This window comes from Ischnura elegans, chromosome 10 (assembly GCF_921293095.1).
Source record: "Ischnura elegans chromosome 10, ioIscEleg1.1, whole genome shotgun sequence".
Classification (NCBI taxonomy): Eukaryota; Metazoa; Arthropoda; class Insecta; order Odonata; family Coenagrionidae; genus Ischnura; species Ischnura elegans.
Genome location: NC_060255.1, coordinates 20,580,740 through 20,602,536, shown reverse-complemented (window position 1 = coordinate 20,602,536; position 21,797 = coordinate 20,580,740). Strand labels below are relative to the sequence as shown.

Genomic DNA, 21,797 nt, shown 5'->3' with positions numbered 1-21,797 from the left:
TGATCGTCGTCCGACCCACTCGTTTTACGATATACCACCGATTCGCTCTTTCCTCTCTTCCATTGACTATTGAAAAACGAAATGGCATCATAAACGAGGGAATGTCGGAGAAGACAAGGTAGGTAAATTGGAAAGATTTCTCAGTCGCTCCAACCAAATCACCGATTAAATCGTGATGAGTTTTCCGAGCACTTCTAAGGAGTCGTTTTTAACATTTTTCTTTTTTCATCACCTGTATGATCCTATTATTCGGCATTTATTGTTAGTAGGATTGCAACGGAAAAATGTTTCCTTTCATTTTGTTCTTTCCTTGAGCCTCTTTGTTTTAAAGGGATGTGGCTTCTTTGACGGTCAACACCGATAAGAACCAATTAGTGTAGTGTAAAAGCTAGAAAAAGTATAACAGAGTCTACCTCGTACCTTAATTTAAGGAAAAGAAACTGAGTTAAATGATGTAAAAAATCGTAGACTTAACTCAGGGTCGCCAGCAATAGGGTGGTTTCCTATTATTTTTTTACTGCCTAAATCGAAAGATTATTACTCCTGGAGCACGTATTTCACGCTTTTAGATTTTTATATGACGATATCTATTTTTCGCGATTAAATGAAAAGTGAAAATTTTCAAGCGCGCGAAAACGCGACGGCTAAGTAGGAATGATGGGAAAAGTCCGTGTGACGTATTTCTGGTTCCAGCTGTCGGCGTGTGAGGTTACCTTGGGGCAAGGCTTGAGCGCTGATACGACGCAGGATGCTAGCAGGTAGCTGAGTACCATGCTAGCTGCTAGCGCTTGGCTTAAATAAGGATTATTAATACCTTATCAAACGAAGAAAACTTTCCGACCTTAGCCAGTTTTAATAGGTGATTATTAAGACATGTTTCCCTAAGCTCTGTGCCTCATGCATGCATTGGTAACCTCAGACGATGTAAAACTCCTATCTACTCGTATAAAAACTAGGTCCCTGTGGCGTCACGTGGAGCGGCATCGCATGGGCGCCAATCTGGCCTTTTTCAAATGAGGATAAAATTGACCATTGCCATTCGTTTAAACCGGTATTTCTAAAACCAAATAATTTGTATATTATGAATACTCTAATGGTGGGTAACGAATCGCAATCAATGCTTTTCGTTTTCTTTGATGAAGGAAACTACTCTATTGGCTATCGGCACAGTTGAGGTTATAATTATTTGAAAATCACCACAACAGGACACCGCGTATCAGCCTTTAGCCCACGAGGGTAACCACAGGGAATATGCCATTTTATCAGCATGAATATCATCTTGTACATATAACGAAATAAGTAATATTCAAAATTTAAAGTATAAATAGCAAAATTGCCTTTAAATATCCTACACATCTTGAGTTTTGAATTATTCTATTTTTAATAGCTTAAACGACTAAGCATTTTTGCTAAATATTTGAATCTGGAAATTATAATTTTACAAGGATGAACATTATATCATATTAGCTGTAAGAGTATTAAACTTCGGTAGCTGAAATATGTTCGCCAAGTTTAATTTAAAAACGGAAAATATTTTCTGGTATTAGGTCGAAGGCCCGTAATAATCATTCAAATGGCTTTATCACATAGGATAACATCATGAACCCACGGTATTTCATTGCATTATGTATGAAATATAGAATGAAATGCCGTTTCATGACTCCTAAATCTAAAAGTTCCTAATGTCAACAGCTCATTATACCTTCCTATTAGATACTAATATAAATTTCGAAGGGGAAATCTTCTCAGCTGTATGCTTTTCAATTTTTTTCTTTAACATCTTCTCCCTAAAATGATTTGATTTTTTCTGAAGAATATTCAGCTTAATCATTTGTGAAGCCTTCTGCCTGTGCTTGATTTCTGTCGGGAAAACAAAAAATATAAATTTTTAAACCTTATACCACGCACACAAGCCGTAAACCTCTGAAATAGTCGTGTTTATTTATTAATTTATATATCAGTCACGTCTTAAACATTTAATATGAACCACAGTGAATAAATATTGACATTTGATTAATATAAGCGCATCGTTAAGATATTTTTATCTCACATGAGATATTATGTCGTGTATCATCCATTTGAAATTCCCCCTTTTCGTATACACACAGCGGTCTCTAGCGGTGATCTGGAAAAATTTCATTAAAATAATTGACAATCGCACGGCGTCTTTCCTTGACGCCAAGCACGTGTGTTGTTGGGTTTGTTGTCAAACTCTACACCGTTTAACTCTTCGGATAAAGGTTGTTGATGAAGAACCGCAATCATGGGGAAGAAAACTAAAATTGGAAAACAGCGGAAAGATAAATACTATCAGTTAGCTAAGGAAACTGGTAAGTTGACTTTTCATCGAATTGAATGGGAAAAAGGACAAAACTTTTGAATGGTTTGAAAGGTTATATTTTGTGAATTATAGCCAACCCGATGATTATTTTTTGATGTAGTGATGTGTTATGATATGTCAACCTCTTAGGTAGTACCGCTGTCAACTGCTTCAGTGTTTCATTCTTATAATTATTGGTAATTGCTCTGTTCTTATTTTCTCCAGGGTTTAGGTCTCGTGCTGCGTTTAAGTTGATACAGCTAAATAGGAAATTCGAATTTCTTCAAAAGTCTCGTGTATGTATTGATTTGTGTGCCGCTCCAGGAGGATGGATGCAAGTCGCCAAGCAGAACATGCCCGTGTCAAGCATCGTCGTTGGTGTGGATTTATTCCCCATCAAACCTGTTCCCGGTTGTATCAGTATCACTGAAGACATAACATCTGATAAATGCCGGGTTCAGTTGCAAAAAGAGCTTAAAACGTGGAAAGCAGATGTTGTGTTGAATGACGGAGCCCCTAACGTTGGTAAGTGACGGTTGCGACCAGATACATATCTTTCTCCCTCTGTGATTTGATTCATTATGATCCCTTGATGTTATCATTAACATTGGTATCCTTTGTCTATTAATTACCTTAAATGTTTATAGGTAAGAATTGGCTACATGATGCCTATCAGCAATCGTGCCTAACACTAAGTGCCCTGAAACTGGCGACAGAATTTCTGAGGCAGGGCGGCTGGTTTGTCACAAAAATCTTCAGATCGAAAGATTACAATCCATTGATTTGGGTTTTCAAGCAACTATTCAAAAAGGTAACCAATTTTATTTTTTGTCGTTTATTTGTTTCTAGTGAACTCTAAGGGACATTTTAATTGTGACCCTTCAGAAGAAGTCATCGTGTCAATACACCTGTGTTCATATCGTATTAGAGCCTGAGTGGTGTCTGATTAGAACCTTATGGATAAAATACTATAGTGATCGCTATTTTTACCCACTGCTTGTTTTGTTGCTTTTTTTTAATTACTTATGAACTATTTTAGAGTAATATTTCTCATTTCCATGTACACAGGTGCATTCTACGAAACCTCAAGCTTCTCGGTCCGAATCTGCAGAAATATTTGTCGTTTGTCAGTACTATATTGCTCCTCATAAATTAGATAACAGATTCTTGGACCCTAAGTATGTATTTGAAGAGCTGGACATTGGAAACGAAGGCCCAAAGATCAACGTGTTTCATCCGGAGAAAAATAAAGCGAAAGCTATTGGTTATCCAGAAGGGAGTAGCTCTCTTCATTTTGCAGTGAATGTAACTGCATTACTGGAGGGTGAACCACTTGATATCCTTCAAACAGCATCTGAGGTGAGTTGAATGGTAGTAACATTTTATAAAGATTAATTTAATGCTTCTTCCTTTCAATTTTTTTGTTTTTCATTTTGTTTACAATGCCGTCTATTATGTTAAATCATCTTTCATTTTTCAAATCTTCTGTCTAGCTTCTATGCCATTAAAATTTATCACCACAGTGGCGTTTGTGAAACTTCTAAAGATTTTTGCATCGTTGTCTTACCAAATCTGTTGTTTTGTTTTAGTAAGCCGATAGATACTTATATGTAGTGCTTGCATGCTTGCTTTTGTCTTCTTGATTTGAATCATTGATATTTTGACTAAGAACACTTTGAGATTTGCCAGTAACTGGATTCTATGGTGATGCATCAATACTTCCACTGCACAGGCTCTCAACAATTGCCCTCCTAATCAAATCCAATCATTCAGGAGACCAACAATATGTGTTCGCTCAGTTGGCAGTAGCCGAAGCACAAACGCTCACCTCCGAAGTTTGGAGAATTGGAGGTGGGAGTTTATGCTGCGGCTACTGCCAGCTGAGCGCATTCGTATTGTTGGGCCCCTTGATGAGGGATTTGATTCGATGGGCAATTGTTGAGCGAATATGCAGTGAAGGTATCGGGATGGTCGTGTACCCTTTGAGTTGTACAAATTTTTGATAGGAATCTTGTGCCATTTTGTCATGCAAATGTACATTACATCCCTTCATGTCAAAAATTTCAAGTGTCAGCAAGCATGTGAGACCTCTGTGATCAAGGACATAGTTAACCCATCAACGCCCACGGGTGCCATATAGCACCCAGTGCAGTTCCGAGCCAATACTCCTGCAATGCATATAATATGTGAATTTTAGCGTATATTTCGGTGCACATACTTAGTAGAAGGTTTCCTCTATTAGTCAGTCAGAGTGAATTGTGTTCATTGTGATGAGCTCATATGTATCATATTTTATAAAAGTGAAAGATGTGCAAAATAAAAAAAATCTTTGGGCGCTGACAGGTTAAAGGAATTCAGGAAGGAGTATATTTCCTCATAAAAGGTTAAGCATTATATTTAACATGTGCAACGGGTGTTTTGTACCAAGATAACAATTTTTTCTTGTGTTACTAAAGAATGGAGGAATAGATTTTTGTGTACAATATTGTTAGTACATATACTTGATCGTGACCCTCCACTAGCTATTCTGTGCCATTTCATTCATTTTAAAGTCGAAACTATAAGTACTGTCTGAGTTTCAGGCTCAAAAATTTTTTCCGTCTTAAAGATTAAATTGTTTTCAGACATTCTATAGCCTTATTAAATATTGTACATTAATTTTCTTGTTAAATCTCTGATGTATTTTAGTTTCATTTGCATTTTTAGGTTGTCTTTGATGATGACACTATTCTTAACCACCCATTGACGACACCGGAAATCAAAGAATGCTGCAAGGACATACGTGTGCTGGGCCGCAAAGACTTGCGTGGTCTGCTGAACTGGTGTAAAAACGTGAAGAAATCTTTAACGGAAGCGAAAGGTGGTGTGGAGGTGAAGGAAGAAGAGGAGGAGAAGGACAAGGACGGAGATGAGGAGGGGGGAGAGAAATCTGAGGAAGACGAGGAATTGAAGGAGTTGGAAGAGGAGGAGAAGGAGATTGAAAAAATATCATCGCAGATCAAAGAACTTGAGGTTTGTACCCTTCCCGGCTAATTTTTCCCTTATTTATGGTTTTGTCGAATACATCCAATTGTAACCTCCTGCCCCGTACTGAAGTTGTGGGTAGCATTTCAAAGTTGAATCTTGCCCTAGCTGTTGGGAAGGGAATAATGGCATACCCATGTTTAACCTTTTCCCTACTAAAGACGAAAACATACGCGTGGACGTTTCTTGACCCGGGTGACGAAAGCCGCATACTTTTGTCGGAGGGTTTCCTTGCCGAATATATAAGTTTCCTAGCTCTCCCCCTTTTGTGACGGTCAGGGGTGTGAGGCATCTTTGTTTCGGGACCCAGCACTGCGGGGTTTAGGCTTTACCCTCGAAATCCGGGAGCAAGTACCCGGGCCCTTTGTCTTATATTACCCCTCTTAGTGGTAAGGGACCACACTCATACAATTTTTTATCCAGTCACGTTTCGAAATAAATATGTCTTCTTTTCACTAGAAATATTAACTAAGAATTGAATTCTTTGTCTTTTGATTAAATGTGTTAATATTGACCTTAGAACTTACATAGGGAAGGTGAAAGGTACAGTTCCCGAGGCTTAGTTTGACATAGCTTGACTATTCTGAGATGTCACACGACAATAGATTAATACATATTTTGGGAAATAGAAATTTTCCCTTTCAAGATAGTCACACAATGTTCTTCTTTGAAACTATGTTTGATTTTTATCTTTTTTTTTTTTTTGATGAGCTGTTATTCAAGGTATCAGCTAGGGAAAATTTTATGCTAGAATTGGATGGCTAAGTACATTGGCATACAAAGCCTTCTAGTATTTAATTATTTTCTCAATCTAAATGACGTTTTCATGTGAGATTGTGGATAAACTACATGGGGCAGGAATGGAAAAGAGATGAAATTTATAAAAGTAGTAGAAGGGGTGTTGGTGCAAGAGAATTTCATTAAATAAAGTATAACTGTACGCTAGCGGGTCCCTTTGAAATGCATTATCAGAATCCACGATTGCAACCACTTTTAAAAAATCTCTTATGCAATAGCTACGCATTTCAATTGCATAAAGTTTAATATATTTAATAATTATGCATATTTCATCCCTGCTGCATTAATTTTCATTGGTAAAAAGTCAACATGTTCATCAGGCTGTTGCTCTGAGTGGATGAAGGAGTAAATGTTGGTGTGCTATTCTGCAGTACATATTTAAGTTTCATGTGATGATAACTTTAACAACTTTGTTTTGGGTGAGACGTAGTTGCCCATGATAACTATGTAAGCGGAGAAACAAGTTGTCTAGCAAAGGAAGGTGAACGAACATTCTTGTGAGCGTTATCCTCTTGACTGTGTGTTTCTCAAGTAAAATTAGTGTACTGTGTATAGCAGCTAAATTTCTGCAGTGCATCAAATTTCCCTTAAATGTGAAAATATTGCTTTTCACTGTTTATTTCTGTCCAAGCAGCTTTTTTTTGCAGTAACAACTTTTTTTCATTAGTTAATATTCTCTGTCATCCTTTTTGGCAGAATTAACATAATGCCTTTTCTTTATGTTGGGCAGAAGTCACGGGATTCATAGTTCTCACATTACAGCATACTCCCGATTGTCTGGGCTAATGGTGGTGGGGAGACGGCACCAATAATTGGAAAACACGGATAACCCAAACTTTCACTTAAATGTCTTGTCATATTCATAATTTACGTAAAACAAACAACATATTATTATTCATGTAGTTATTCTGTTATATTGGAGTGCTTCCCAGAGTCATTGAGAACTTTCTTTGCCAGTCTGTGATCTTTTTAGTGGCGATAACAAGTTTGTATTTGTATAATTACGGCTCCATTAAGTACTGGTTTCGAAAACCACGCATCGGCAGCTGCATGATCATGGATACCTAAAACTGGAAAATGCTTCAAAACCACTGTGCGAGATCAGAAACAACACTTTCAGGCATCACGCCACGTAGTCGCATTTCGCACAAGTTCCCCAGGTAACAATTGCTGTGGGACGTTGTAATGTCTTTTTGTTTTCTCTTCAGTGGTTCACAAATATTGTTATTACACTGTATTAACCTTTTCCCTACTGTACACGTATATATACGTGTGGACGTTTCCTGACCCGGGAGACGACAGGCATATATATATACGTGTGAGATATTCCCGGCCCGGAGATCGAAAGCCGTATATATACGTTTTCTAGCTCCCCCCCTTTTAGGACGGTCGTGGGTTTACGACGTCTTTGTCTCGGGACCCAACGCTTCGGGGTTTAGGATTAACCCTCGGAATCCGGGAGCAGGTACTCGGACCCTTCGTCTTTTATAACCCCTCTCAGCGGTACGGGACAACAGTCATTCAATTGTTTATACAGTCAATTTTTGAAATAAATATTTGTTCATTTCTCAAGAAATATACACTAAGAATTGAATTATTTGTCTTTTGAGCAGAGTTTACAATTTTTAAACGAAATTCTACGACAAATATTAACTTATATCTCGAGTCATGTACTGTATAAACATCAACATGGAAATTGTTGCTGCGATGAATACGTTAATAATGGCCTTAGAACTTCGTTTAAAATTTGACAATGCTCAGATAAAAATGAGGAATTCAATTCAAAATCTGTAATTTACGTGCAAGCAACAATTATCCATGTGCTAAATACATATAAGCAATACATAAGTTGACCACAAGCCAATGCCACAGGTATGGTCGTAAACCCGGAAAGGAGGGAGCACAACTACTCTCGGAGTCCGAGATAATGGGAAGTCCCTGCATGGATGGGTCGAAAAAGGTTCAGTGAGACCCTTCTTAACGAATGCCCTCCAAAAATGCTCCGTACCACGAGAAAGAAGAGTCTCTTGGGGCTCAGTACAGCAGTCATGCTAAGACGAAAACTCTGCCGTCTCGAAAGGGTTAACAAACGCGGGAGCAAAAACACATCTGCACGCCACAACTTATACAATCCAACTCCTCATACTCTCCCTCCGGCGCCGTCAACAACAATTCATCCATTCCCCTCTGTTGCTCATTATTGCCCGCTTCATTGTCCTCCAACCTCCATCAATCGCCACACCAGCATCCAACTCAAAATTAGGTGTTACAACGTGTAGCCGTGATCGCGGAGTGCGATCTCACACTGCGAGGCTTGGAAAACAGCAACACGGAGCTCCCGCGAATGCAGCTAGCGCGCAATCATTTCCATTTAACGGAAAGGAAATCTTCTTTTATTTATTTAAATATGTTTAACTTCCACCAACTGAAGCCTGAATCTGTTGAACTTATTGAAGGGAAAGCTAATGAAAATAATAAGCCCGGTGTATCCTAGCATTCAAATGCAGTAATTCCGGTTATTTTGCGTCCAATTTTATTTTTTATGTATAAATTTTATAATAAATTATTTTTATTATTGTGGAAAACATTGAGCGAGAGTGAAAATCATTCATGGATAATCCACAACACGTACATGTATACCACAGCCAGATACTCAGGAGTCTGCTGTGTTTGTTCTATTATTTTCTGATATATTTGTTTGCCCATGAGAATAATGTTGTCTTTTAATCCTTAGGTGGAGGAGCTGAGGAATGCAAAACGAAAGCGGAAACAGATGCTTAAAGAGCAGCGTAAGCTCCGTGACAAGATGAATTTGAAGATGGTTTTACGTGGTGATGAAGGCCCTCAGCTGAATGAAAATATTGATCCAGAAGACAGTATGTTCGAGTTGAAGTTGTTGAAGAAAAAGAGAGAATTGGCAATGGTCACGGATGGCACTCCTGATCTGTTGGCTGAAGAAGGTGAGGTGGAGAAGAAGAGAAGTGCCAAAGTTGTCCGCTTCAAGGATGAGGCGGACGACGATGATGATAGCGATAGTGGATCATCATTGGACAGCACCTTGGGGTGAGTTTATGTATTTTTCCTCAAATCAACTATGATCATGCATTCATGACATTAGTCTCGATCCAAGAATAACATTATTAAGGGTGGACAAATGCTAATAATTTTATTATTTGTCAAAGCAAAAATGCAGTGTTGTTATTCAGTAGAACCTCCATTTACAAACCTCAAATGTAATGAAGTGACTCCATTATACGAACTACGTCTCTGGTCCTAATCATACCTATAGAGAGGCTGGGTAAAGCAATCTCCAAAAGCAATTAGTGAAAATTCCATTTTATTGTACATATTACAAAGTGCTTACCTAGGGTCGTTGAGCTATACATCTTCTCAGTTTTATTGATAATTTCAATTGATTTTTGGTCACACTTATCTTAATTATTCATAGCTTGAAAAAAAATGTGAAGAAATGTTCAAATAGGAAGTACGACATCAAGATTGTTCCAAATGATTATTCTGTGCAACAATTCAAATTTTAAGCTCACTGTTGGTGGTGTTACTTCAGATGGTGCTGAATTACCCCATTTCAGAACTGCGCATGACAGTCCAGAGTGTGGCATCATATCTTTTTCACGAGTGGAATAATTTTATCTTTTTCGCCCAAAAGATACTCTTTGCCCTTCTTTGGTTTTAATCTTTGATTAATGTCTCAACATGTCCACTTTTTATAATTCCTTCTATATGAGTTTTCTTGTGTCACATTTCAGTTACAGTCAAAGGAAAAAAACTGTGGCAAGGAAAGCAGCTGCAGAAGATGAGGAGAGCGATGATGATGCTGTTGACAAAGATGGTCTGGGTAAGTAATTGCTGTTATAAATTTATTTCAGTAATTGCTTATAATTTAGCAATTATTGGTAATTGTTTTTATATTGCATTTTATAAATTCTTTCATATGATTCCTTACCCTTTTAAATTAGTTTGCTGAGTCTGGTTGGTTTTGATTTGGAGGAACGAAATGTTCCCGTAGTTATTTAATTTCTATTCTCTTTGCTTCTTGAGATAAAATTTCATGCTTCACTATCAGCCCACCTAAAGCATGGCTCCCACTCAGTTGTGAAAACATTAGAACCGTGAATAAGCCGTGAATTTTGTATATCTCAAAAAAAAAAACCTGGAAAGAGCCATGAATTTTGGTGTAAAACCTGAAAAAATCTCTCAAACTTGATTGTGGAACTAAGATTGACGGATGAAAAGAAAGATCAATATTTCAATCATGTTTCAAGGTCAGTCTCTCGCAGACACTCTTCAAAAATTTATCTGCACACGTATATTTGAAGTGCAATGATTAGTCCTTGTGCCATGGCGACACATTGGAGTTAAGCCTGTGATTGGAGGACCGGTAACCTAAGTGTTCATTATCCCTGGTGAAAAATCAGACACTTCTTCACTTCCCTGCCACCTTGCTAAAGAGAGGAGGAAAATTAATAAAAAGAGTTTGGAAAGATTTGAGTGTGGTCTTGGATGGGGTATTTTATGCTTACGACCGATGCAACTTACTGCCAAGTCTTCAGAGACCTATCAGATTTTTAGGTTGAGTACTGCCTGTTCATTCATGTCTCTTTTTCCTTTTAGGTTTATCGAGTGGAGATGAAGACACTGGATCAGAATCATCCGAGAAAGGATCTGAATCTTCAGATGATGATGAGGAGGAAGAAGAGAAGGCAGAGAAACCGATTGGAGAAAAGAAAGCTGCCCTCATCACTGATTTGGACGACAGACCCAAATCTTTGAAGAGGCAACAAAAAGCAGAGCTTTGGTTTCAAAAGGTAAATACAGTAAAACCTCTTTACATCGTAATGGAGGGGACCAAAATTTGGGCAATTTGATGTATGGAGGTTCACTATAGAGAGGTTTTAGTGGTAGGCACCATTTTTTCATATCCTTGGGAAATTAAAGGTGCTACTGTCTTTAAAGCCATTATATTAATATATTTAAACATATAGGTATGCATAAGTGAACATATATTTACAATTTAATGATTACACAGAGGTAAAAGTAAATTGTTCAAGAGGCCTTTTTAGAAAATAAATTAGTTAATGGGTTTGCTTAAAAATTTTTTCAAACTCGTTCGAAATAATGTTTTCAATTCCGCGAGCACTTTTTAATGTCATTTTCACTATAAATAAATCACTAGCTGTTTTCGTTAATGCTTTTTGGTCTAAGAAATAATTCCCTGGTCTAAGGGTAATTTACTAATAGTGTTCGGAGGAAAGAACAATAGTTTTATATTTCTAAACATAATTATTTCTTCATCCTCGTATTTAACTGCCTGAGTTTTTTTATTTGTGCAGCCTAGATATACAGTTTCTTCTGTTTTTCCTCGGTTGTTTAAAATAGATGTGAGGGTGAATGATGGTATTCCAAAGGTCAAGTGCTGCCTTCTGCCCGTACTCGTTGATGGCTAGGAAAATTGCTAATTATGTGGTAATGTCAAGCAGTCGCCTTCTTTTACTTCTCGAATCCATCATCAGCCTATGATTAATTAAGTAATTTTCATATTTTTTCATATTTTATGGCAAATAATTGAAAATACTCCTTATTATATCTTTTAGAATTGATTTATCATTCTTATAACATGTGACTTGTTAAAGATTATAAAAAAATAAATAAACACGTGACTACTGCAAAAAATAGACAAAAATTGAGCGTAATTTTGAAAATTTTGTTGAATTCCCTCTCTCCAAAATACAATGCACGTAGCGTTCCGAAGAAAAACTCTGTCAAGGGCACACAGAAACGCTAGGTCTGGGAAAGAACGTGATTTCCCGGTGAGAATGCTGGGCGAACTACTTTAGAATGCGGCGGCAACGGTAAAAAATTTCATTGCCCTACCGCGTATCAGCTAATTAGCTGTCTCCTTCACCTAACACTGTCGCGCATGGATTGATGTTCGTTCAGTATTGCTAGAAATTGACGTCCCGGACTCCCGATGGAAAAGTCAGATTTCGCGGCAAAAATACGCAGGCAAGACATATGACTGTCGCTGAGCGCAATAAATTTTAAAATACGATTGTTCACGAAAGCATCGAAAAAATTACCAAGGCGGTAGTAAGAAAGTGCTACACTGAGAAAATATGGGAATAAAATAATTGCAAAACTTTATTTGATTTATTTCAAGTCGCGGAAAATTCATGAAATATTTTCATTTTAGAAGCGGAAGTAGCAATGCGGTCGAGAAATTCTGTCTCCATGGATGGGAGTGAAGTTAGTTGAAATATTTCCGTCAGCAAGTGATTATAGGCTGCGCTGGTCGCCTCTGTTATTAACTTAACATAGTGTGTAGGCTTTTACAAGAAAATAAAGCCATCAGTAAAAGAAAGCGAGTGCTATTGCACGATTTTGACCATGATTCGAGAGAAAATGATGTGTTCTGTCTTCATTTACCGTCACCTAATATGATTAGGATAGTTGGATGTCCTAACTAATGGTTAACGTGAAAATTATTAAAGGTGTATAAGAAAAAAATAAGCGTGAAACATTTATTGCTGAAAATGTCATTCCATGTAGGTAATCGCGGCTGCAATAATGGTCTCTAGTTGTCTCGGTACGATTTGCGGAGGTAGTTAGGCCGTCGCGGGGCTGTTTTGTTGGTACGATATATGGAGGTTTTACGATATAAAGAGGTTCACTATATAGAGGTTTGCCCATAAATTTACATGTAAATCTGACGGGACCATAGAGTTGGTACGAAGTATGGAGGTTTACGATGTAAAGAGGTTCACTACATAGAGGTTTTACTGTATTTTTATTGCTTAATTTTTTTTAGGAGTGCTATCTTTTGCATGCTAATTTCCATTTTGCTACTTTTACATATTGCTGGTACTTAACGTTAATTACCTCCATCATCTAAGTCATCAAGAGCCATGGCAAACGTGTGATAGATTGTATTCAGTAAATTCAATAAGTTGGTTAATACCATAGATAAATATGGACACTTAAGTTGCTATTTTTACTGAATTCATTAAATTATGGCTTAAGCAAACATCATACCACCCCTGCTTAGGCTCCAGTCATCGATAAAGCTTAATTTTATGAAACAGAAAAACCAATTAGCTCTTGCAGTAGTGACATTGATGACGAAAACAATATCCTTGGATATCTTTGTCTATCATGTTCCTAGTTTATTCTTTTGCATAGAATTTGAAACTTATATTCTCAGATTTTTTAATTTCAGCATATTTACATTGCTTGAGTTTGTAAATTTAGTAATTTTATGGATCCAATCACTATTCTTGTGGGACTACTTGCTGTTACTTTTTTTAGCTATTGTGATAGCCCAAAGAAAATCATTAATATCATTTTGAAAATAAGCAATGCAAGGGAAACAAGAACTGCACTGAGAACCAATTCCAGGAATCAAGTCTGAATTGGAACGGACAAAAATTAGAACTAATGCATCTTTAACTCATTTGAGGTTTTTTTAATTCTGTGGAGCCTATTTACAACTAACCTGCATGTAAAAAATATTTTATGAAGTGAAAAGCCTTTCCTTGTTAAAGAAGATATTTTAACCTTGCAAAAAACTCTGATTTCAACAAAGGCTCACTATAGTGAGTCCTGCTTTTAACAAAGTTACCTTTCCTCTTAAAATTTGTTATGAAGTGCTTGAGATGTAGGCCTAAATTGTTCCAATAAAAGTTTTGGGATATTGCTAACACTTGCAATGTCATTGCTGATGTATTTTGCTTTTTATCATGTCAATATTTTTCTGCATTTTCTGTAGGATGCCTTCAAAGACTTGGAAGACGATGAGGATGAAGATTATGAGCTCAGTGAATTTATTACGAGAGCAAAGAAAAAGTCCAAGACTGAAGATGACGAAGCCTCGAAAAAAAATGGGGTTGATGAGAAGTCTGTTAAAGAGAAGGCCCAGAAGAAGTCTAAAATGGCAAATCAAGTTGACAAGAATGGCATTGGTGAGGATGGGATGGATAGTGATGATGAAGATGATGACACTGATAGTGATGACGACACAGACAGTGAAGATGAGGATGAAATTGTTCAGAGGAATCAACCGATGAATAAGAAGGCTGGCAAAGATGGATTTGAAGTCGTTCCTGCTAATAAAGGTAAGAATTATAATTATTTAGTGTGTGCAATAAATCCACAGAGAAAAAATCATTCGCCTTGACCGGGATTCAAACTCTGATCCCCCGATTTCTGGTCGAGTGCAGTAGCCAGTTAAGCTGGAAATTTAAGGACCAAACCGGACGAAGTATTATGGACTAGAGCATATGATGCCACAAGTGGACTAAATCGTGCGCACTGCGCCACAGCTGGAGAGCAAAGCCTGAACTTTGAACACAAAGAGGCGGTCACTCTAGTGAATTTAAGTGTACTGGGACTAACCACGGAGTCTTTATGGAGTCACCCGCAATGCACACAAATTATGCGAATCCCCAGAGAAAAAATTATTTGCCTACCATTTGCTCAGCCAGAAAACTCATTCCTGCTGATAAAGGTACAGTAGATTGCGGTTAATTGAGACATATCGGGACTAGTGCACTTTGCCCCGATTAGGTGAACACTCTTTGGCATTAAAAAACTTTGAAATGGTAGAAAGAAGACTAAAGAATGTTTATAATGCAACATAAGTTTATTAAACTATTAATTTGATTAATAAATTAGCGAGTTTATTAAATTTATTATCATTTTAAAGAGTTATAACCATTTAGTTAAAAATATTTTTCACAGCCTCGGGTGACGCTGAATGAATGTCATTTACGAAGTCCTATTAAAGGAAAATTCTATCCTCTTGCGAATAGTATAACCAAAAGAGCTTTCAAAATAGGGCAAGAATAGGAACATTTGTGAAAAATAAGAGTAAATAAAAGGAGGAAAATATAAAATAATAGTATTCTGAAAACAAAAAAATTAATTTCGTCTCGGATATAGAATCTATGTTGGACATAGATTCTATATCTGTCAGTCCGACTCATGGCCCAGTAAAGCGGAATGGTGTCCCAATTAAGTGGAGATTACTGAGGGATATTCCTCTATTGGGTTCTGTTCTTCAAGGTCTGCCCCATTTAAGGGGCTGCCCCAATTAACCGATGGACCCATTAAATGGAATCTACTGTAATTATTTAGTGTGTGAGAAAAATCCAGAGAAAAAAATCATTCACTTTGACCGGGATTTGAACCGGGATCCCCCGATTTCCCGTCGAGTGCTTAAGCCAGTTAAGCTACCGAGGCGTCATTCTCCCCTGTGAAAATTTGTGGACTATACCGGACAAGATGGTATATGGACTGCTGAGCATTTGATGCCACAAGCAGTCCAAATCCTGCACACAGAGCCACAGCCGGAGAGCTAAGCCAGAACTTTGACCACATAGAGGTGAATGATTTTTTTCTCTGCGAATTTTTCGTGCAAATTGTGCAGTGCAGGTGACTCTGTAAAGATATCACCATGGCTTGTCCCGGTATACTCAAGTTGTATAGTGTGTGTTGCTTTGACAAAATGACCATTCCCGTTCACATTTCTCTTATCCATCTCTTCTCTGTTGTCATTGAAGAGTCCTTGCTTCTTATTACTTTGATCTTTGGGTGTATGAAAAATTTCCACTGCAGAAAATATAGTGATCATTTGAGGGCCCTAGGAGCCAAGAGGTACAAGTGCAATTTTTATAATTTTGGAGATTAGCGCAGATAATGGTTGATGGGGTACATAATATTGTTGTGGCAAAGGAATACAAATGAATCCCTGATTCAGTGATTCAATTATATTACAACAATAGTGTGTATCCCACCTACTGCACTTATCTCCAAAATTATAAAAATTGCACTTTCACTCATATCCCAATGGGGTCCTCAGACTTGAATGTATATTATGCTACTCGCTCTGCCCTCCTAAACCCCTGCAATAGGCCTGCGGCCTGTTACGGTCACTAAGGAAGGTCTTATACTTTTTGTATGACATTTGTTACTTAATTATTATTATGTGCAATATATCCACTTTCAAGTAAAACGAGCGCATGGTACGTAGGTTGCAATATTAAAAATTAATTTTTATAGAAGAGCAACGTTTTTGTGAGGGACTAATAAAATAAATTTCTACGAGTCTGAAAGTTATTTATATTCTTGATGCTAAAGTTCATGAGTATGTGTTCAATTTCTTCACATGAGATACATAATTGTATTTTTGCTGTTGACATCATTGTTTCTAGGAAAAGTGAAAAAGAGGAAGCTGGATGCTGAAGCCTTGGCTTTGGGGACAATGTTGGCGACGTCAAAAAAGTCAAAGCGGGACATAACGGATATGGCTTGGAATCGTTACTGTTTCAATGACCGGGAAGGTTTGCCAGATTGGTTTGTTGAAGACGAGAAGAAACACATGAAGAAAGAAGTTCCTGTTCCAAAGGTATGAGTCTTTAATTTGAACTACATATGTATTATGGCAATGTTACTCAATGCTAGATACCGTATTTCTCCGAATATAGTCCCCCCCCCCTAATTTTGAGGCTTCAGTTTCGGGAAAAGTAAAAAAAATGCATTTGAATGTAGTCCCTCCCTTTACTTTTACCATGGGCATTTTTGGAAAAAAAGGTGGGACTATATTCAGACATATGCAGTGCTTAAGGGACGTTACTTCGTGTACATAGTTAGTGAAGGCTTGTGTGGTTTTGTCATTTGATCTTTTTCTTTAATAACAAATGCATAATTGGACCTATTTTCTCCATTTTAAAATCTGACTTTTTATGGTCATGCTGGACTGCATGAATCAATGCATGCAACCTCTCTTCTCAATCTTTTTTACAGTGGAACCTCGTTAAAGCGAGTATGGGCTATTGCGAGACCCCCGCCATTACGAGAGATAGCCGATACACCGTCAATTGACCCTATAATAAGCATGTAAAAAAATTCGTTTTTACGAGGCCCTTTTGGTGTTGGCACTCGCCATAGCGAGAGTTTCCATTGCCAGAATACCTTCACCAAGAGTCCCTAATCTCTGTAATTTCTGGCGATCTGTTAGAAATGAAGTTAACATCGAGTGCTCAGTCTCAAATTCATGTAGTAGACTGTCGTTCGATAAATAAGTAGTTCATTTTGGTGAAAATATTGTGGCATTAACATTCGTGAATGCTTTATCTTCTTTTGTTCCTCGGGTGGCAGAAAGCAGTCGGCAGCATACCCGTACATTGTAATAATACACGAGGTTGTTCTACACCGCAGAATGTACGTAAAATGTTGAAATCCTTGGTTTTCGAAGGTTGGTGTATGTACTTAGTACCTCAGCACGCCCGCTCGAGGGCTAATTGCATAATCGATTCAGGGATTGGGCAGGTTAGAGTGTTGCCTTCATACCCCCTGGGCGAGAGTTCAAATACTGGTGGTGCCAGAAAATTGTATAAGGTTATCTGATCACTGCTTGAGTGTTGTGTGGAGGACATTTCAAGTGCAACACTGTGTCCTTTGGATGACACATAATGCTGTGGCCCCCTTGGCACCTCTTGTGTTGAGTTGGCTAATGCCAATGCCAGGTTTCTTTCCACCTTCCTTCCCTAGCCTCACGCCATGGTGTAAATGACCTCAGCTCTTGATCGCCTCCTCCAAATACCATGCTTTATCATTAACTCTTAAAAGATGGGCCACTAATTTTGGTCATCTATCTATGTTTCAAACTGTTGAGAGAGTGACTGAAAGATTAAGATTTGTAAAAGTGTCGAAGCAAATACGTAACCTCATTATACACACTACTATTTATGCAGTAACTTTTAATTTATTGATTTCAATGTTTATTTCTTAGCATAATACAAGCTCATTCACTTTGCAGGAGTTGGTTGAAGAATTCAAGGCTCGTGAGAGGGAAATGAATGTTCGACCCATAAAGAAGGTAATAGAAGCTAAAGCCAGGAAGAAGAAACGTGCCATTCGTCGGATGGAGAAGGCAAGGAAGAGGGTGGAAAATCTTATGGAGAACTCTGAAGTCACGGAAAGGGAGAAAGCCAAGCAGATTAAGCAGTAAGTATCCATCTTTCCATCCTGTTGACAATATATGATGGAAAGCCTCCAATTTATCAATGGGACAGAATCTAGATAATGGCGACTTTGTTGTATGGGGGTTCTAGTAGATTTTAGGTGATACAGTGGAACCTCATTATTACGAAGTTCACGGGATCGAAAAACCGGAGATTGGTAATAATGGAGTTCATACGAACGTTTCTTTTGGGAATCATCGCTATAAAAAATACGTCAAAATTTCTTGTCTCTTCAATATTCCGTTCTTATCCACATTGCGAAATGGCTTCAGAGTAATGTGTATGATGTACAGGATTAAATTACGTGCAAATATATAAAAACAAGAGCATTCATTTGGTTTCATCATTAGAATCAGCATGATGCAATGGAGGGTTGAAATCTTCCTAAATACAGTAAGTCTGCGGTATACGAACAAGATGCATTCCAAGACCTTGTTCGCAAGTTGATAAACCTATGCAGAATGCAACACTGCATTGCAAATATAGGCCCGTTTACACGGTACATTAACACGTATGTCAAAATGTATGAACGAGAGAATGAACGCCAAAATGCACCGTGTAACCACTCAACTTGTGCGAATGCATGCAGAGAAAATAGAACCTGTTCTAATTTGGTTCATGCATTCGTACATGTTCCGTTCCACAAAAATCATTCACGCAAACGTACATTAACTCGTACGTGTTAATGTATTGTGTAAACAGGCCTTAACTCACTATTGTGACTACCTAATCTAGACTGCGTGCGACACAGCTAGAGCTGAAGAAAATCACTGGGGGCAGGAAGGAAGAATGGGCGAAACACTTAACAGTAACTCCGCAACGGATTAAATGATACTTTTTTCAGATAATGCCCAAAGTGCAAGTTCCTCAATGCCACGTTGCGTTGCATCAGCCAACTCGAAAGGCACCAAATTTGAAATTTTGGGAACTTTTGAATTTTTCGAATGTTCGTACCTTTGAAAGTTTGTTGGTAGAGGACTTAATGTGCATCTAATAACGAGCAGTAAATGATTGGGTCACCATGATTCCACAGGAATGAAACTTATTACAGTGAAACCTTGATTTTGCATTCCCTCATTTTACGTTTTCCCTGATTTTGCACACTTTTTATCAGGTCCCAAACAATACCGCCTTTAAACAATGATACTCTATTTTACAATTTCCTCAATTTTGCACTTTATGTAAGTGGTCCATTCAAAAGTGTAAAATAGAGGTTTCACTGTATATGATGTTGAGTGCATACTGAAGAAAGAATCATCAGTGCAGTGCATGAAGCGAACTCAAAGGTGGCACAATGATTATAGTGTAGTGTAGTTTATATCCTCCTAAATGTCACTGCTTATTCGTGCAACTTCGTAAACATGTATGTTTCTTTTACTATAGATTGTATTAATCTTTTCATTGGGACCAACGATTTGCATTGTAATAGCGAGAACTTCATAATAATGTTGTTCGTGTTAACCAGAGGCAACTGTAATCATAAATACAGCTGCTTCAGTGGACTCTTTTGTGTTTTTTTAGTTTGAAAGTGTGAGAAGTTTTGTTGGTTGTGAAAATTATTGTATGACCATAGCATTTATTGCCTCTTGTATGTATCAATACCGTAATGAGTACAAATACCTGACAACTTTCAGAAAGAGAAAGACTAAAGAGCTGACATTTTGCCTAAGTGGAGTATAAGAGTCTAAGGGTACTCAGGCAATATTAAACATTGTTAATTATTCTGATGGGGGGATCGATGCATTGGTATTTGTCCTTTTTATTTCTATTAACCTCTGGGATCCAGAAATAAATTGTCAAACCAACTTGGACTTGACATTTAAACATCTTCTGTGTCTACATAACCCAAGGGATGAAATTGAGGAATAATTTGTCCTATGAATCCCATTTATATGCCATGTTATGAATTTAGCTAAAATATTGCTGACAATAGGAAGATATCAAATATCCCGTTATCCCTTCTATCCCTATAAAATATTCAAAATGGGTCCTTTCCTGTGTTTCCATGCACACCTCTTGTCATTAATATCTGGCTCTGGTAATATCAATGTTTTAAACTTAGATTGTATTTATATCCTTTGTTCCTCCATATATTTGAGAGTTTCTCAACACCATATCACATCATCATCTCATCAATATAATATTCATTTCAGGCTCTACAAAAAGGCGACAATGACCAAGAAGAAAGAAGTGAAATATGTCGTAGCTAAGAAATTCACAACTGCCAAACGTGGAGGTAGACCTGCTGGACTCAAAGGCCCTTACAAGGTTGTCGATCCAAGGATGAAGAAGGATATGAGGAAAATGAAGTTAAACAGTAAAAAGGGGGGAAAATCCAAGATAGGAAAGAAATTGCAGCGTCCAAAGAAAGCTAAGAGATAATGTCATCAATAGTTGGAAGTCTTAGCTGAATGTCAGTGGCTTTCTGAAGAATTTATTGTGACCAATTATTTAAGTCATCAGATCTCATTCCTTAAATTAAGTAATGGATCTGGTAAAATGAATTTTTATTCAGTGATGAGCTATTGAGGCACATCCAACAAAGGGATGGTTTTTATACACAAAATGGATCAAGTTCTGTTATTGGTATTTGTGTCTTGTTAACTCATTGATGTCCATTAAAAAACTTATGTTGACCCAAACTGGATTTATAAAATAGTTATTTTGTGTGTGTGTACTGAAGTATTTCTTTTTTCTGGATGAATGTGTGTGAGACTTCAGCAGAATCCTATGAAGTTTGTTGAGGATGTAAGGGTTTGTAATTTCCATAGGGCAAGGGAATTTATATATGTAGTCATAAATGCGGATGAAGGAAAGTGCTTGTAGTGGATGACTTGGGAAATATTTGTGTATAATTGATAATAATCATTTTATGGAGTCAATTATAACTTAATGTGAATCCCTAGAAGTATTTTTTGACCAACTAGGTTTACTAGTCAATCCTTGCTTATCGTTTAACTACCTAGGAGTGAAAACCCGGAATCAGTTAATAAATACTTAGAGGGAATTGAATTAATTTTTAATTTTACTCACTGAAGTGGATCATTTCCACTTAATCTAAAGTTTTTGTTCGACATTGTGGGACGTCAAGATTGGAAAATAAACCAACCTTTGTGCATAGCTTGTGTATTTTGTATGCACTTAAAAGAATACTTGTTTAAAGAATAATTCTAGGAAGAATATAATCATGGCTCTATCTGCTCAAGTTTTTTTTTACATTGGAACTGATAATCGCTCAGGCATGTATCTCCCTGTACCACCATTTATTGGTTAATAATCTTCAGTGCCCCTTCGGCCTCGTATGATATTAAATATTTATCCAAAATTTTACATTCTTACATTTTTTAATATAATCTTCATTCCAAGTTTTGTCAAAATTAGTCATCTACAGATGAATTTATGATCAATGTGACTTGAAATCACTAGGAATGAGACGTTTAAATATGTAGTTGAATCACGGAATACCTTGAATAATGTCGAGCTTTTTACATTACTCGATATTCGATGACACAAAGTTAACAGTCATTTGAATTTCGAATACTCAGCACAGAATGTCTATGATTCTCTTTAAATCCATAGAAAATGGTTGGGTCTTACAAAAATGTTGTTACATTTTA

General features: G+C 37.3%; 1 protein-coding gene across 1 annotated transcript; it reads left to right on the top strand.

The window, feature by feature from the left end:
* Nucleotides 1-2,165: 2,165 nt before the first annotated feature.
* On the top strand, nucleotides 2,166-20,822 carry LOC124166726 (pre-rRNA 2'-O-ribose RNA methyltransferase FTSJ3). The gene is made up of 12 exons (XM_046544389.1): nucleotides 2,166-2,330; nucleotides 2,546-2,845; nucleotides 2,968-3,131; nucleotides 3,389-3,679; nucleotides 5,027-5,332; nucleotides 8,877-9,205; nucleotides 9,910-9,998; nucleotides 10,775-10,968; nucleotides 13,926-14,271; nucleotides 16,369-16,562; nucleotides 17,976-18,163; nucleotides 20,334-20,822. Exons 1-12 carry the CDS (start codon nucleotides 2,264-2,266, stop codon nucleotides 20,560-20,562), a joined length of 2,697 nt encoding a protein of 898 aa, XP_046400345.1. The 5' UTR covers nucleotides 2,166-2,263; the 3' UTR covers nucleotides 20,563-20,822.
* Nucleotides 20,823-21,797: the final 975 nt, after the last annotated feature.